Source organism: Scyliorhinus torazame, chromosome 8 (genome assembly GCF_047496885.1).
Source record: "Scyliorhinus torazame isolate Kashiwa2021f chromosome 8, sScyTor2.1, whole genome shotgun sequence".
Classification (NCBI taxonomy): Eukaryota; Metazoa; Chordata; class Chondrichthyes; order Carcharhiniformes; family Scyliorhinidae; genus Scyliorhinus; species Scyliorhinus torazame.
In genome coordinates, this window is record NC_092714.1 from 33,916,418 (window position 1) to 33,934,209 (window position 17,792).

General features: G+C 44.5%; 1 protein-coding gene across 1 annotated transcript in view; it reads right to left on the reverse strand.

Annotated features, from left to right (window-relative positions):
* morc3a (MORC family CW-type zinc finger 3a) overlaps positions 1-17,792 on the reverse strand; it is a 97,534-nt gene that overhangs the window by 41,886 nt on the left and 37,856 nt on the right. Inside the window, exons 8-11 of the mRNA XM_072513340.1 lie at positions 12,505-12,624; positions 12,287-12,384; positions 9,456-9,563; positions 4,135-4,263 (exon numbers count right to left, since the gene is read on the reverse strand). Of these exons, the coding sequence (XP_072369441.1) occupies positions 4,135-4,263; positions 9,456-9,563; positions 12,287-12,384; positions 12,505-12,624 (455 nt within the window). The remainder of the gene's footprint in view (positions 1-4,134; positions 4,264-9,455; positions 9,564-12,286; positions 12,385-12,504; positions 12,625-17,792) is intronic.

Sequence of the window (17,792 nt, forward strand, 5' to 3'; positions counted from 1 at the left end):
CTAAAAACATTCATGTCAATCTAATTTGAAATAAGGGAACAGGATCATAATGATGTTATTTGGAAGATGCACTTGTAATGTGCACAAATATATATTTTTTTACAAAACCACCTCATAGGAACCTTCCTGCAGCCTCGTTCTCTACGCAAAACAGACCACCACCAGATGTGCATACTTTTCTTCAAAATGTTAGTTTCCTGATCATGGGAGCCTAACAATGGTGCTGTAGTTGTCAAAAGAAGACTTCTGCAGATAAGCATGCAAGTAGCTTTTTGTATAAATACACACATTTTGTATTCACCAGGATAAAAGGGCAACAGTTTATACTGCATGAGAAGGTGGTGAATGGATTCTAATTGGTTGAGGTGTCACAATAATAATCTTTATTAATGCCATAAGTCGGCTTACATTAACACTGCAATAAAGTTACTCCAGCGCCTGTACACAGAGGGAGAATTCAGAATGTCCAATTCACCAAGCAGCATGTATTTCAGGACCTGTGGAAGGACACCAAAGCACCCAGAGGAAAGCCACGCAGACACGGGGAGAACATGCAGACTCCGCAGACAGTGACCCAACTTAGAGTCGAAGATTTCAGATGACTCAGACTCATTTAAGCAGAATAGCTGCCCTGAATACGATGGAAGGATTAAAACCAGTTGTAAATCCTGGGTAACGAAACTACAACACTCATTTCACTTAGCTTCGGTCCAAGGCAAGTTAAAAAGGTGCAAAGTGACGGAGGGTGATAGCGGAGCTACAAGCGAGCTTACATTAGAATCAATGTGCCCTATTTCGGCATCAGGCTTGCATGGTGAGCAAACGATTCGGGATCCTATTTGGAAAGGTCTCTACTACCATCTCCGCAAGCCTATCGTCACTACTGTCATGTGAGTGTCCCTTTAAGAAATGTTTTTGTCTTATCACATGGCTTCAGCGATGTGATTGAGTGGGTGGAGCTGAGCTGTGGCACTGAGTTTACTTTCGCTTTGAGTTTGGACTGGTTTGTACTGCACAGGTTGAAAGAAGGGTTTCTTCATTTTAAAAGCGGTTTCCAAACTGCTTGATAACTTAAAAGAATAAACTACTTTCCGGACAGAATTCAAAGCTGCTGTTTGAAAAGGGAAACAGAGTATCACTAACAAGTCTTAAAGACAGTAAGAGTCTGTCCAAGGAAGAAAAACAATAATTACATTTACCTACTGTTTTGGTAAAAGGGGTTTTTGGTTTATGGTATCTTGTTATTGAATTGGAGCAGTTAAAGGGGGAATTCATTAAGAATTGTGAATAGACTACAGTAGCTGTGTGGGGTATTTATGTTTGCAGTTGATAAAAATTCTTGCATGTGTGTGGTTATACAAATTATTTTTTTGATTAAAAGCGCCTAAGACCTCTGTTGAATAACACCTAAAAGGCAGGCTCTTGTGCTCATCCTAGCCAAATTTGATAAACAGTTGTAGGTCAAGTGAACTCATGATATACTTTGGAGTTTTCTAAACCCTGGCCCATATCACTACTGAAGATACACAATGAGAGTTCTACAACAATGTAACACTGGCCTTATCTACAAGCTCATAATTAGGGCCTGATCCATTTGCTTATCTATCAAGGATAATGGCTACCATGATCAGATCATTGCTCTCTCTCTATGGGTGTGCCCAAGGCAGCCAATTATTGGTCCTGAAAAGTGCCCAGTTGACCTCAAAATTCTTTAAGCATACATTCGAAGTAGCAACACGTGACATTCTCCACCAATAGGATTCTCCCCATCAAGGAATAAATATGCTCTGCCCACCACACAAATTAATGGTGGTATGTGATGCCACGAGGCAGTACTTCCTGATGGATCATATAGAATAGCACGTCCCCTCAGCTGTTTGCAACAGGCAGAGAGTACTGACCGTATGCAACCAGCCCATGCTTGCAAAACTCAGAACATAGCGTCCAATATTAGACAAAATTGGTGCTTATAGTGCAGACATTTATTAGATTTATACTTCATTATTCCCAGCTCAGGCCTTGAATGAATCCCTAATGGAACAAAAATGACATCTCTTTCCATTTCATTCATAAAAGCCTCTCTGGCACTGCTACCTCACAACACCTAGAACCGGGGTTCAATTCGAGCCTTGGGTGACTGTGTGTGGGGTTTGCACTTTCTCCCAGTGTCTGTGTGGGTTTCCTCCGGCTGCTCCGATTTCCTCCCACAGTCCAAAAATGTGCACGTTAGGTGGGGTTACAGGGATAGAGCTGGGGAGTGGTGCCGTTTCAAAGAGTCGGTGGAGATTTGATGGGCTGAATGGCCTCCTTTTGCACTGTAGGGATTCTATGGTTCTCTGCTTTTATCTGCTTCTGTGGGGATGTTGGGGGTAAAGACTTCATAAACATTTGAGAGAGTCTGCCTTGCTGTGTTGATTAAAGTCATGCCAGCGATTCAAACAACAGCCACAGGTCTCCACATTTATTAGGTCCAATTGGTCGAATTTTGGGGACCAAGCGGTTTGTTGGAGAACCGGTCTGCACCCCTACAATGAATTCCTAACTGATAATTCATAGTCAGAAGTAGATTGTTTGAGGAACAATTGAGGAAATTGCCTAGCCTTTTGTGACCTTACTTCTTACTCAGCAAATTCACCCACTCAACACCTCGATGATAATCGAACAGAGGTTAGCAAATCAAATTGATTGATCCATACTGGGTTCAATGTAGCACCATTTGGGAGCCTAAACAAACATCATTCATCCCTGTACCTATGCCGTGAGGTAAAATCTCAGACAAAGCCTCATTAAAGAGGGAATGAAGGATTTTTTTGCTTAAGATAGCTTTTGTCAACATAGGAGGACTGAACAAAAGAGAATATGCATTCCTTTATCCTGACATGTTATGATGATCCCGGACCAGACGGTTGCTAGAATACTGGACAGAAACACCAATATTTATTTCATTTGTAAGACTGTGAAGAGAGGATACTTCGCTCCAGGAATGATTCCACTCACAAATAAGGATATGGCGTATTAAAACAAACTTCATTACTAATGGTATTCTTAACTGTTCCATAAAGATAAACAGCTTTCAAAAACAATTCAATGAAACAATCCTAACGGCTATCTTTATCTCCAAAGTTAGCAAACTCGGGAGACAGGCTCTAAAAGGGACGTCATGGATAAACCACTTTAAGTGATAACCTTCAAGACCCAGCTTGCAGATTCTTGCCCGCCTCCAACGATTGTTTAAACTGCCAGCCTTTGAAATTTCTCCTATCCTGTACGCAAGCAAATCTTTAACTCACTGTCTTGAGATCAGCTGTTTCTGGTCTGTCCCCAGTCAAATCTTTTCTGAACTGCTTTGAGAGAGACGGCTAGTCTGTTCACAGATCCAAAATCACTGTATTGAGAGCACAGCTTTTCATCTGTTCACATCCCACTCTAAAACAATACTTCAAAACCAAAAACTCAACACCTGACTGCTTCAACTGCTGGCTCCTCTCATTAACTACATGATATAATTACGCCAAACCCCAATGTCTTTAATTATCGACTGCCCAGGGAACCCTCCTAATATAAACAAAAGTCCATTAGCCCAAACTTTTACAATGTTTTAATTGCTCCCCATTCCAGAAGATCTAGTCGCCTTTCAAACCAGAATTTTTAAAAACATGACTACAGCAGTCACACACTAACCCAGATTTTTAACCCTTACGGCACCAGATATATATAATACAGTCAAGTAAATATGGAAGGTAGAATTTTCCAACATGTGGTAAAACATTTTAAAATCAATGAGAAAAATGCAGTTTACATCCTTGTATGAAGCAAAGAACAGCTGCTATGATTAAATTTAAACATCTGTGGGCATTATAGGAATACTAAAAGGTTGAATAGGCAGGTGCGTTAACTGGGAAAGGGCTGCACAAATGTTCAAAACAAGAAAAGTCTAAAGCTTACAAGCTTTTAATATCCAAGCTTTACAATAATTACTCGTTTTACTCAGTGTTCTCTCTTGGTCTTCTAAATCTTCTTGATGTAGTGCAGAGGCTTGACCCTCACTTCAGACAGAAAATGGAATACAAAGCATGTAGAACAGAAACGTGAGAAACAAATAATACAGTAGTAAAACACGTACATTCTTCTCACCTAAAACGTGGATCTGGATTCATGCTACAGAACCATTTATCAGGCAGCTTATCTGGATCTATCCCATCAGGAAGCTTTCGCCATTTTAGACAACCATCGCATTGAGCCCAAACCTGATCAGGAAGTTTCCTGCAACAAAACAATCAAACTTGATGCAGTCGACAGCTTGGTAAAAATGTAAACTTATGAATTCAAAGGTGAAGAAAGAAATCGCGAAACAAAAAAGTACAACTGTGTTGGGCTTTATTTGCAAGATCCCCTGATGAGTTGACTCTCACGAACCACAGATAGGGGCTGGTTTAGCACACTGGGCTAAACCACTGGCTTTTAAAGCAGACCAAGGCAGGCCAGCAGCATGGTTCAATTCCCGTAACTGCCTCCCCGAACAGGCGCCGGAATGTGGCGACTAGGGGCTTTTCACAGTAACTTCATTGAAGCCTACTTGTGACAATAAGCAATTTATTTCATTTTCATTTCATTTCAAGAGTGACATCTCAATAGTGCTGGAAATTAAGCAAGATGCTTACAAGTGGCAAATTATAGGAGACAATAGAAGACCTCTCAGTGGATTTATTTTATTGATGGTTGTGATTTCCTTTCGTATTTTATTTGGTCCATTAGACAATTTACTGACTGAGAAAATGGCAAATGAAAATACTTCAGAAAACATTCGAGCAATTTGTGGAAAAAGATAATACAGCACTTAGTAATTGATCGACACCTCCAACTGAATAGTGACTGGAGCCGACTGACAATAAATTTTAAATGCAGAAGAACTTAGATGAAAAAAGATGATCAAAGTGTGACAAAGGCACTGTTTTATTTAGACAGCATATGTTTATAAATGCAAGGTTTTTAATAAAATAAAATTGATTCTGCAGTCTTCAGATTTTAGACTGGTGTCAGTATTCTGTAGCTTGCATCATCCTGGACAGAATTATGGACAGACAGCTTCTCACAATTACAAGATTTTAGAGCACAGGAGACTATTCCGTTTGGCACATCGCGGTGTCAGGAACACAGAGGGAGTTTAAATGAGCGATGTTGGACTTCCAGTGGCTACAGCACGGGCAGCACAAGTAGATAGCACTGTGGCTTCATAGCGCCAGGGTCCCAGGTTCAATTCTCTGCTGGGTCACTGTCTGTGCGGAGTTTGCACATTCTCCCCGTATCTGCGTGGGATTCCTCCGGGTGCTCCGGTTTCCTCCCACAGTCCAAAGACGGGCAGATTAGGTAGATTGGCCATGCTAAATTGCCCTTAGTGACCAAAAAGGTTAGGAGGGCTTATTGGGTTATGGGGATAGGGTGGAAGTGAGGGCTTAAGTGGGTCAGTACAAACTCGATGGGCCGAATAGCCTCCTTCTGCACTATGTTCTATGCACAGGTAAGAGAAGATAGCACACAAGATAGCTCCCGTTAGGATTTTTTTTTTAACCTTTTAACCCAGTTCCTGGAGATTTTGGTGATACAAACCGGCCCATGGGAAAGCAGGTTTGCCGGCGAAAATGTCAAAATATATAAAGGTTGGCGGCAAGAAGATTACAGGCAGTGATCTTTCAACAAAGCCACAAAGCCCACGAAGTGCAGGAGGTGGTTGTCCAGAGTTGGATCCGACACACCGAGCTCTCAAGCGGAAGCCTCAGGCGAACGAGCTGTAATGGGTGGTGATTACTGGATTCTGCCATGGGCAGAGTGAATTGGGACTCGAAGTGGCAAGAAAGAAAAGCATCATCAGGATATACCAAGATGTCAGAGCGGGAGTTGGCAAAGCGGTGTGTAGCTTTTAATAAGGCAAAGCAAGTCAGCGCTATTCAAGAGTGGAGTCAGGTTTGGAGTGGTGTACCCGAAGAGGCAGAGAGTGGCTTTTCAGTCGAAAGATCATTTTTTCCAGTGAGAGAGGTGCCCAATTTAGCTCGGCAACCCAGTGTCCCACCCCCAACCCCTATGCCCAAACCTTGCAAGTTAATCCCCTTCAAGGATATATTGAATTATTTTTTTTAAGTTCCTATTGTCATGTGAGAGTACCTTTAAGACATGGATGTTTAAGCAATGTACCTTTAAGAAAACAGTGATGTCAGAGAGTGGGTGGAGCTGGGCTTTAGATCAGCCATTTTGCAGTTTAGTTTCAGTTTAAAAAGAGCTGGTGTGTGTCTGTTTTGCAGTGAGCTGGATCTCTGCCATAAAAGACCATCTCTGGATCATTTGGGTGATTTAAACTTATAACCTTTAACCTGATGTGATTTTGTTTAAAGGTGTTAAGTCTCTTGGAAATTTGAAGGAACATGTTAAGGAATTATTTACTGTTGCAATATTTTCGGAGTTATCTTTGAAGTAAGGGGTGTTAAGAGATCCAATGTTTATTTGAGATGTTAAGTTGAGTTCATGGAATAAACAGTGTTTTGTGTTTAAAAACCCACATGTCCATAATTGTAATCCCACACCTAGGGAAAAAGCCGTGTGCTAGGAAAAGCAACAAATCCATTAAAGGGAGAGCTTGGTTGAACTCCATGATACATTTTGGGGTTCTGAAAACGCCTCGCCCATAACACTATGAAAATCTAATTCTAACACCGTTTCAGAAAATGTGAGATCGTCACAAATCTTTGAAAATTCTCATTTTCCTTTTGGTTCTTTGGCGAATTATTTTAAAACTGTGGCTATCAACCATTAGAGATTATTTAATTATTCGGATCTGTGGAAAATTCTGGCTTCAGAGTGCAAGCACATGACACCAAACAGTGAAGTCATGGTTCAGGTTGGAATTCACGACTTGGAAAATTGTGATGTGGAGATGCCGGCGTTGGACTGGGTCGAGCACAGTAAGAAGTCTTACAACACCAGGTTAAAGTCCAACAGGTTTGTTTCGTATCACTAGCTTTTGGAGCACAGCTCCTTCCTCAGGTGAATGAATAGGTGGGTTCCAGAAACATATATATAGACAAAGTCAAAGAAGCAAGACAATACTTTGAATGCGAGGCTTTGCAGGCAATCAAGTTTTTACAGGTCCAGACAGAGCAACTGGAGAGGGGGATAATCACAGGTTAAAAGGGTGTGAATGGTCTCAAGCCAGGACAGTTGATAGGATTTCACAAACCCATGCCAGATGGTGGGGGGGTGAATGTAATGCAACCTGAATCCAAGGTCCCGGTTTGAGGCCGCACTCATGTGTGCGGAACTTGGCTTTATGTTTCTGCTCGGCGATCCTGCGTTGTCACGCGTCCTGAAGGCTGGCTTGGAGAACGCTTACCCGAAGATCAGAGGCTGAATGCCCTTGACTGCTGAAATGGTCCCCGACTGGAAGCGAACATTTCCGCCTTGCGATTGTTACGCAATGTCCGGTCATCCGTTGTTGCAGCGTCTGCATGGTCTCGCCAATGTACCACGCTTTGGGACATCCTTTCCTGCAGCGTATGAGGTAGGCAACGTTGGCCGAGTCCCACGAGCATGTACCACGTATCTGGTGGGTGGTGTTCTCACGTGTAATAGTGGTACCCATGGCAGGGTGTGGTGTCGTGGTCGTTGTTCTGAAGGGTACTCTGTCGGTTGTGTCCCGTGTTTGTCTTCTGAGGAGGTCGGTGCGGTTTATTTTGCTGTGGCACGTTGGAACTGGCGATCGATGAGTCGAGCACCATATCCCGTTCGTAAGAGGGCATCTTTCAGCTTCTGTAGATGTCTGTTACGCACCTCCTCGTCTGAGCAGATCCTGTGTAGAGTACCCTTCGTCGCCCAGTACTTCCCCGGAGCAGAGAAACTACATCTTCTTCGCAGCCATCAACACGACATCAATGAAGATGAACATCTTGCCACGGTCATCCCCACACACCCACTACTTGCCTTCAAACAACTGCGCAACCTCAAACAGACCATTGATTGCAGCAAACTTCCCAGCCTTCAGAACAGCGACCACAACACCACGCAACCCTGCCATGGCAATCTCTGCAAGACGTGCCAGATCATCGACATGGGTACCATCATTACACGTGAGAACATCCCCCACCAGGTACGTGGTACATACTCGTGCGACTCGGCCAACGTTGTCTACCTCATACGCTGCAGGAAAGCATGCCCCGAGGCACGGTACTTTGGCGAGACCATGCAGACACTGCGACAACGGATGAACGGACATCACACGACAATCGGCGAGCAGGAATGTTCCCTTCCAGTCGGGGAACACTTCAGCAGTCAAGCGCATTCAGCTTCTGATCTTCAGGCAAGCGTTCTCCAAGGCGACCTTCAGGACACGCGACAACGCAGAATCGCAGAGCAGAAAATTATAGCCAAGTTCCGCACAAATGACTACGGCCTCAACCGGGACCTGGGATTCATGTCACATTACATTCACTCCCCACCATCTGGCCTGGGCTTGCGAAATCCTACCAACTGTCCTGGCTTGAGACAATTCACACCTCTTTAACCTGGGGTTACCCCTCTCTCCAGTTGCTCCATCTGGACCTGTAAAGACTTAATTACCTGCAAAGACTTGCATTCAAAGTATCGTATTGCATCTTTGACTTTGTCTATATATATATGTTTCTGGAACCCACCTCTTCATTCACCCGAGGAAGGCGCTGTGCTCCGAAAGCTAGTGATTCGAAACAAACCTGTTGGACTTTAACCTGGTGTTCTAAGATTTCTTAATGTGGAAAATTATGGTCAGGGTTTCACAATTCATTCCAACCATGTATATTGTTTACTGAAATAGGGCTTAGATTATGGAAAGGTTTGTTGGGGAGTAGATAATTAGGGACAGTGTTTAGCTTTAGTAAGATGGTTATAAACCAGTTAGTGGAATAGAGATGATGTGGTTAATGCAAGGAGCCAGGGACTGAAGTAGTCAGGTGTGGAGGTTTCAGATTTACTTTCAGACTGGAAGGCGAGCCTGGAAGCAGTTTCGGAAGAATACAGCCAGAGATTCTGCATTATTCTGACAGGACGTCAAGTCTCAAAATATCTCTATCCAATGTTTGGCAAGTAATCCTGTGTTTGCTGCCTCAAGTTAAACATGGATTTTGACTAGCGATGGATTTGCTTGATTGGAGATAAAAAGATAGCAGTTCAGAGTTAGTGTTTCATTTTATTGCTAAGCATGGCTTAAGTAGTAATTGCAAGCTATTTCTTGTATTAACTTTGTTTAATTTTGTGTTAGTGTTTCAGTATACCATATCCCTATTTGTCTGTGGAGAGACCACATTGCATGTAATTTCTGTACACAGGAATGAATTGTGTACACAACTCAAAAGGGGCACCTTGGGGATTGAAACACTATTACATGAAAGGCTTGCATGACTGAAATGTTTTTTGCTCTAAGTACTAACACTTACTGTAAATCTTCGACTGGTACAATGCTCTGCGGATCCTCTTGCTTTCTTTTATTCTTTTTCTCATTCCAGTAATCATTCAGCTTAAGTCCTAGTGCTTGTACCGTCAGTCTTTAGTTCAGAAAACAAAATACATAAAAGGTATATTCCATTAAATGAAATATTAGCTGCAATTTAGGCATTGTTGCCAGAACAGGATAGCACTGAAAAAATGTTTGACGGTCAATTAAAGGAAATGGTTTAGTTGGTCCTTCAACATTTATCAAACGTGCTAGGTAAAAATAAAAGCTAAATTGTTGGAGCATATGCATTCATGCAAGCAAATCCCCACAGACACAACTATAGGAGATATCAGGTGGTGGTGTAAAGGTGTTATTGCGAGCCAGACATAGAGAAGAGCTCAGTTGTACTTTGCACAAGCACCTGACTACTTTAATTAAGACCATTAAAAATTGTTTTTACAGTACTCAATTATTTTTTCCCCCAATTATGGGGCAATTTAGCGTGGCCAATCCACCTACCCCGCACATCTTTGGGTTGTAGGGGTGAGACCCACACAGACACGGGGAGAACGTGCAAGCTCCACACGGACAGTGACCTGGGGCCGAGATCGAACCCCGGTCCTCAGCGTCGTGAGGCAGCAGTGCTAACCACGGTGCCACTGTGCCACCCATAATTAAGGCCATTAAAAACAATTTTCAAAAAGAGAAAATAGCTGTAAAAAGAATAAAATTGGAATTTGTTGCCTCTCCAAGTGTTGTGTTCTCACTGTAACCCTACTTTTAATTTCTTCAATCAATAACACTCTGCAATATTCTTGACAGGAGATGAAACACTACAGTACCATGTCAGTTTCCTCTGTCAAAAGACCTCCATCTAATGGCCAACTGACAATGACTATTAATAACAGTTTGGATTTAAGTTTGAAAACAAACAGGGCAAAGGCCCAGTGCTCTCTCACCAATGGATGTGGTATATTGGGTGTTCAGAAATCTTTCGATAGTGTCCCAAGCAAGAGGTTAGTAAACACAATTAGAGCACGGGAGTAATATACTGGCATGGACTGAGAATTAGTTAAAAGGTCTGAAAACAGTAGAAGTTAAGGGTCATTTGCAGAATGGCAGGCTGTAACTAGTGAGGTACCGCAAAGGATAAGTGCTTGGATCCCTGCTTTCACCCCCGGCTTTCATCATCTATAGCATGGTACCACAAGTGGATAGCACTGCTTCACAGCACCAGGGTTCCAGGTTCGATTCCCCGCTGGGTCACTGTTTGTGCGGAGTCTGCACGTTCTCCCCATGTCTGCGTGGGTTTCCTCCGGGTGCTCCGGTTTCCTCCCACAGTCCAAAGATGTGCAGGTTAGGTGGATTGGCCATGATAAATTGCCCTTCGTGACCAAAAAAGGTTAGGAGGGGTTATTGGTTACAGGGATAGGGTGGAAGTGAGGGCTTAAGTGGGTCGGTGCAGACTCGATGGGCCGAATAGCCTCCTTCTGCACTGTATGTTCTATGTTCTATGTTCTAAGATGTCTTCAGCATTTAATAATTTTTTTAAAAAGCTGCCTTGATAGGTTTTAAAACCTTTGGTACTGTGCTGACTGAGAATAGAGTAGAGGCAGCCATGTTGTCTGTCCGTAAGATGAGGAGGACACATTGTTCTGTCGCGCAAGGGCACCTATGACAAAGCATTCGCACTCCAGAAGCTTACAATCTGAGCGCAGCCAAAACGGAATTGCACAAAAGTTAAGCAAGTGCGATGGCTGAAATGATCCAGGGTTTGTCACTGCTATGGGACTTTCTCCTGCATTATTATTGGATTGGATTTGTTTATCGTCACATGTACCGAGGTACAGTGAAAAGTATTGTTCTGCATACAGTTCAGACAGATCATTCCATACATGAAAAAATATATATAGGGCAAACATAAAATACACAATGTAAATACATAGACACAGGCATCGGGTGAAGCATACAGGAGTGCAGTACTACTCAGTAGAGATGATGTGTGAAGAGATCAGTTCAGTCCTATTAAGGCTACATTTACACTATTCCTGATTCTCATCACATCCCGTAACAGCCTCCCCGAACAGGCGCCGAAATGTGGCGATTAGGGGCTTTTCACAGTAACTTCATTTGAAGCCTACTTGTGACGATAAGCGATTTTCATTTCATTTCACATATACTTTGAGATTGCAGTGTCAGTGTTAAGTGCACTGTAAATATATCTAATGTCACATTCTTGCTTTGATTTCAAATGCATGGATAGAGCATCATATATTTTTGAAAAATAATACAAGGGGCAAATCGGAAGTGCGTTAAGACTGGAGATATCTGGCTTGGTGCCGTTTCCTGTGCTGTGTTGAGTGGTTTAATTGCTGATTTTTCACGTGCAGGCACTTGCTGAACTACAAGCCTCCATGGTTGGTGTGGAGGCTACTTGTGCACTTTACAAGATTTACATTCTTCATGCTGAAAAACTAGAAATAATTAGCAAACTGACCTTGGGACAACAAAGCCCGTTTCGGTTCACAGTAAAAATAAACCCACGCATCCAAAGTCAAATTAAAATTCAAGATCCCAGAAAACCATGAAAAACTATTTTTAAAGTGATACAAAACCATTTAAAATGGCAGATCGTTTTTTTAAAAAAAGATCATAAAGGAGAGTATGAGAATTGTAAATTCCTTTTGATAAGAGTATAAAAATGCACAAAGAGATTATGGTCAGTGCATACTTTTAGAGACAATAATATAATAATAATCTTGTGGCTGGAATTGAAAGGAACTGCAAGTGTTTTGTTCCGAGGTTGAGAACTTCCCTGCAGCATTGATTTACCTATACTCATTCGTGTAATCAAAGTCCTGCTTGTTATGTGTGGGCTTGAGAAAGTCGCACTGAATGACTCCAATGACACCCACTCCCATGTTGTTTGCCTGAAAGGTAATGGCAGAATGGATTCATATTATTATTATAGGTTCGGATGTCAAATGTAAGTTCTAATTTCAATTAGAATTTCAAACTATGATTGATCTTATAATTTATAAAGTACTTACTCTGAGCTGACAGCCAACTTTTTCGTAAGATTTAATCAGTCTGTTTTTATGATACATCATTATCCCAAAATGTTCTTTGTTTCTCCAGTTAAAGCCAAAGGTTATTTTTACGTTTCTGTTCTTAAAAGCGCATTAAGGAAATTAAAATAAAGCCATCACTATATTGGAAATCAAACAATGAATAGCCATGGTTTTAATGCTGTTTTCAAACTTATAGTAAATCAAGACCATAAACTTCCGTTTTGTGTTACACTGATTTCTTAGGTGTTAAGGAATGGAATTGAACAGAACATTATTCTGGGATCTGCCACCAGTATGAAGTGGTAATCGTGGAATGTTATCCGAATACAGAAAAGCGAATTTAAATACCATGCAAATTACATATCTTGTTTTATTCCCTCATGATACTAAAGATATATAGAATGCTTAAAATAAAATTCCTCAGCAACTTGGAAGGTGACAGAGGGAGAATCCACAGTGCGGTATTCCTAGCCGCGGACTATTCATGTAGCCAAAGTATTTATGTGGCTGGCCCACATAGGTTTCTTGCCAAAAACTCTAATACGATTAGACAGGGTAGAATCAGAAATAATATTCCCAATGGTACAAGCTAGAGCCCCAGGTTCCAGAGCTCAAGGGCAGCTTGAGTCACTGTGACACATCCACGATGTTGAGAGCTGCGTGGATAGCACATTCAGAGAGGTGATCTCACTGTCGGCTAGGAGCATGTAGGCAGAAAGGGAATGGGTAACAATGCAGTCTAAGAGAACCAGGTAGGTAGCGCAGGAGTCTCCGGAGATCCGCTTGCTAATTGTTTTTCCATTTCAGATGCTGGTTTCTCAGGGGAGTGAAGTCAGAGCCAAGTTTGTGGCGCCATAAGCTGTTCAGTTGTACAGGAGAGCAGAAAGAAGAGGGGAAGACGTGTTGTTAGGATAGGCATTTCTGAGGCAGTAAACGTGACTCCAGGAGGGTATCTTGCCTTCCTGGTGCATGGGGCAACTTCTACTGGGGGAGGGTGAACATCAGCATCAATGACTCTGGGAAAAGGGGAATGAGATCCTGAAAGTAGATTTCAGGGAGCTAGGAAGAGATTAAAAAGCAGGATCTCTGATGTAATAATCTCAGGATCACTCCCAGTCCCACGAGCAAGTGCGAATAGAAATAAGAGAATTGAGTGATTGAACATGTGGCTGGAAAACTGAAGTGGGAGAGAGGGCATCAGGTTTCTGAAGCATTGGGACCATTTCTGGGGCAGATTGGACCTGTACAAAATGGACAGGCTGCATCTAAGCATAACATGGATTAACATCTTGCAGAGAGATTCGCTGTTGGAAAATTGACACGCAATTGGCAGGAAGATAAGAAACTGCGAATGAGCTCTGGTTCGAGTGAAACAAAACTGGTAAACGGCAGTAGAAAGCAAAAACATGGCTTCCGGTGGCGTTTGCGAGCGGATTGGCCGCATCGAGAGGAGCTCCCACCGGTGGCCACTATTTGCAGCGCTTTCGGGGGTTTCCCCGATTCTTCGCTCCCCCCCCCCCACCCACCCCCGATTATTGTCGGCGTTTGGGGCCGTCCCGGGCATCAAGTGGGGCCGGTTCGAAAACCGGCGAGGAACCCTGCGCGGGTGTCAGGCGGCTGGTGCTGAGGCATCAGGCCCAGCGCGCGCGGAGGTCGGAGCAGCGGGGGCAGAGCCAAACGGAGGTCAAAGTCAGGGCGTGATGTAGGTGAAATGTCCCACATCAGGTGGCTCCCGCCTAGAATGTGGTAAGAAGACTGAAGTCCGGTACCAGGGAAATTCTGGAGGAATACAAAAAAGAAGAGAAAGAACCTTGGAGAAAGTTTTTTTTTTCTTCTTTTTTTGAAGGAAGGAAAAGTTTTTTGTTTTTCTACAAAAAAAGATTGAAGGAGGGTGGGAAAAAATTGGAAAAATAATTAGTCGTTAAAGGATGCGAAAAGCAGCGCCGAGGAAGGGAGGAAACGCGGGCTCACCGTTGAATGAGGACGACCAGCAAAAGTGCTGACAAGATGGCGGATGCCGTACCTCATGGTGGGGTCGCATTACTTACGGTGGAGAAGATGACCGAGGTGATGGCGGTGGAGCTGGAAAACCAGTTTGCGAGGCACATGGAGGCTTTGAGGAAGGAGATGGCAGTCGCATCAAATTCATTGGTGGAGGAGGCAATCGCCCCGGTGAGGGTAGCTGTGGCAAAGACATCGGCTGAGGTGAGAGGGCAGGGTGAGAAGATGAAGAAAGTGGAGGAGGACATGTCGCAGCATAGCGATCAATTCACCTCCATGGGGACGAGCTGCGGAGTGGTGGAGGTCAACCGAGGATTCCGAGCAAAGCTCGAGGACTTGGAGAACCGCTCAAGGGGGCACAATCTGAGAATTGTGGGCTTGCCCGAAGGGACAGCGGGCCCAAGGCCAACAGAGTACTTCGCTAAGAAGTTGGCGCAGTTGATGGGAGAGGGTGAGAACCCAGTACAAGCTCATCGGTTATTAAGGCCAAAGCCCAAAGTGAATGAGCTGCCAAGAGCAGTAATTATCTGCTTCCATAAGTACTGCATGAAGGAGAAGCTGTTAAGCTGGGCGAAGCAGAAGCGCGTGGTGCAGTGGGATGGTGCTGGAGTTCAGATCTACCAGGACTTGACGGTGGACTTGGCAAAAGAGCAGTGTTTGGGCGAGTGAAGGCACCACTGTACAAAAAGGTGGTGCGATTTGGTATGGTATACCCAGCGAAGCGGAGGGTGACGTATGATGCCAAAGAGACAGCTTTCGAGACAGCGGAGGCAGCTGAGGCGTTCGTCAGGGCAGAAGGCTTGGGACAGATGTGACGAGCGGAGCTGGAAGAGAGATTGTGGACTGTGATTGGGGAGCTGGAAAATGTATAAATGCTATAACTTTCTTTTTACTGACATGGATTGTAATTTACTTCTCTTCACACTGTTACAGACTTCAAGTTATTTGTTGGGTTGATTGGCATTCTGTGTTGCGACGGTTATATCTTATTTTAGTGAATTGTATGGGTTGGATTGTTGTTTTTGTCTTTTCTTTCTCTGGGACTGGTTGGGAGGGGACGGTATACCTTGGCAGGGGGAGCCACCCGCACTAGCTAACTAAAGTCGACTAGTGAACAGAGGTGAGGTGAGAGGAGAGCTGCGGACATTGGAGCCTGGTTAGCAAGTTTCGATGGGCCTACGAGGTGAGCGAGGGCTTCGAGAGGAAATGTAAGGGGGGGGGGATTCAATGTTAATAATGGATAGGGGCAGGTCAGGCTCATGGGGCAGGGCCCGGTGGTATGATGATGGTGGATAAGAAGGGTGGGAGGTTGAGAGACCCCCAGTTAGGATAGTCATGTGGAACGTGAGGGGGTTAGGAGGTCCAGTCAAAAGTGCTGTTAAGTGTATACGGTCCCAATTGGGACGATGTGGGATTCGCAAAGGTAGTGTTTGGGGCCATCCCCGACTTGGACACACACGAACTGATAGTGGGGGAGGACTGGAACTTGGTGCAAGAGCCAAGGTTGGACCGGTCACGGCCGTGCTTGCTGGTCCCATCGCTTGGGGCGAAGGCGTTGGCTGGGCTAATGGTGGAAATGGGAGGGGTGGACCCTTGGAGGTTTCTGCACCCGAGGGACAGGAGTACTCGTATGTTAGTAGGTCAACTCCAGAGGGAGGCAGCGGTAGGGGAAATTGTTCAGGTGAGGGATAGGGCAGGGAAGTTAGTGGTGGCTCCGGATCTGATTAACAAGGTTTTTGAGGAATTTTATGAGACGTTGTACAGGTCAGATCTACCTGGGGAAGTCAGTGAGATGCAGGAATTTCTAGATGAGTTGGAGTACCCGAGGTTAGGGGAGGGGGACAGGGCTAGATTAGAAGGAGCAATAGTGGAGCAGGAGATAAAAGATGCGATTGGGTGGATGCAGTCAGGGCAGATGGCAAGGCCAGATGGGTTTCCGGTGGAATATTATAAAAAATTCAAGGATAAGCTGGCACCCCTGATGGTGGGGATGTTTGAAGAGGCGATAGGGAGGGGGTTGTTGCCACAAACTTTGGGGCAGGCATCGATTTCCCTGTTGCTAAAAAAAGATAAGGATCCGACGGAGTGTGGATCGTAAAGGCCCAGATCACTTCTGAATGTGGACGCATAAGTATTGGCGAAGGTACTGGCAGATAGGCTGGAGGAGTGCCTCCCGAAGGTGATAGGTGAAGATCAGACAGGGTTCGTGAAAGGGAGGCAGCTCATTTCAAACGCTAGAAGGGTATTGAACGTCGTTATGGCACCGGCAGAGGGGAAGAAAACAGAGGTGGTTGTGGCATTGGACGCTGAGAAGGCGTTTGACCGGGTAGAATGGGGGTACTTGATGGCAGTTCTGGAGCGGTTTTGGATTGGACCAAGATTTGTGACCTGGGTAAAGCTACGATATAAGGAGCCAAGGGCGAGTGTCCGCACAAACAACATCAGCTCGAGATACTTTTCTCTCCACCGTGGGACTAGGCAGGGATGTCCTATGTCCCCCCTGCTGTCTGCACTCCGATTGAGCCGTTGGCCATCGCATTAAGAAGTTCAGGGGTTTGGAAAGAAATAGTGCTGAGGGGGGGGGGGGGGGGGGAGATAGAGCATAGGGTGTCCTTATATGCAGATGACTTGCTGTTATAAGTGTCGGAACCGAGTGTGTCGATAGGTGGGAATATTGGAGCTGCTTCGAGTGTTTGGGTCTTTCTCGGGGTACAAACTAAATCTATACAAGAATGAGTATTTTGTGGTGTCTCGGCCAGGGGTGGGGGCAGAGGTGGGGGGGCTGCCATTCCATAGGGCAGGAACTCACTTTAGGTACCTGGGATGCAGCTTGCCCGGGATTTGGGCGGGGGGGGGGGGGGATTGAGGGAAAGATTACTTCGTTCATATGGGGAGGGAAGGTGGCCAGAGTGAGAAAGGTGCTGCTACAGAGTGGAAGGCAGGCAGGGGCTTGGGTCTTCCGAACCTGATGTGTGGCGAATATGGAGAAGGTGCTGAGCTGGGTCAGAATGGAGGAGAGTTTGTGCAGGGGGTTGGGATTGAAAGCATTAGCAACACATCACTCCCAATAGCCCCGGGGAAAAACTCAGTGAGTCCGGTAATAATAGCTTCATTGAAAATTTGGAGGCAGTTTTTCCAACACTTCGGGTTGGGGGCAGGGTCGAGGGAAATGCCGATTCGGGGGAACCACAGATCTGAGCCAGGGAGGTGGGATGGAAATTTTTCGGAAATGGGAGGAGAAGGGGATTAAGACACTAAAAGATTTG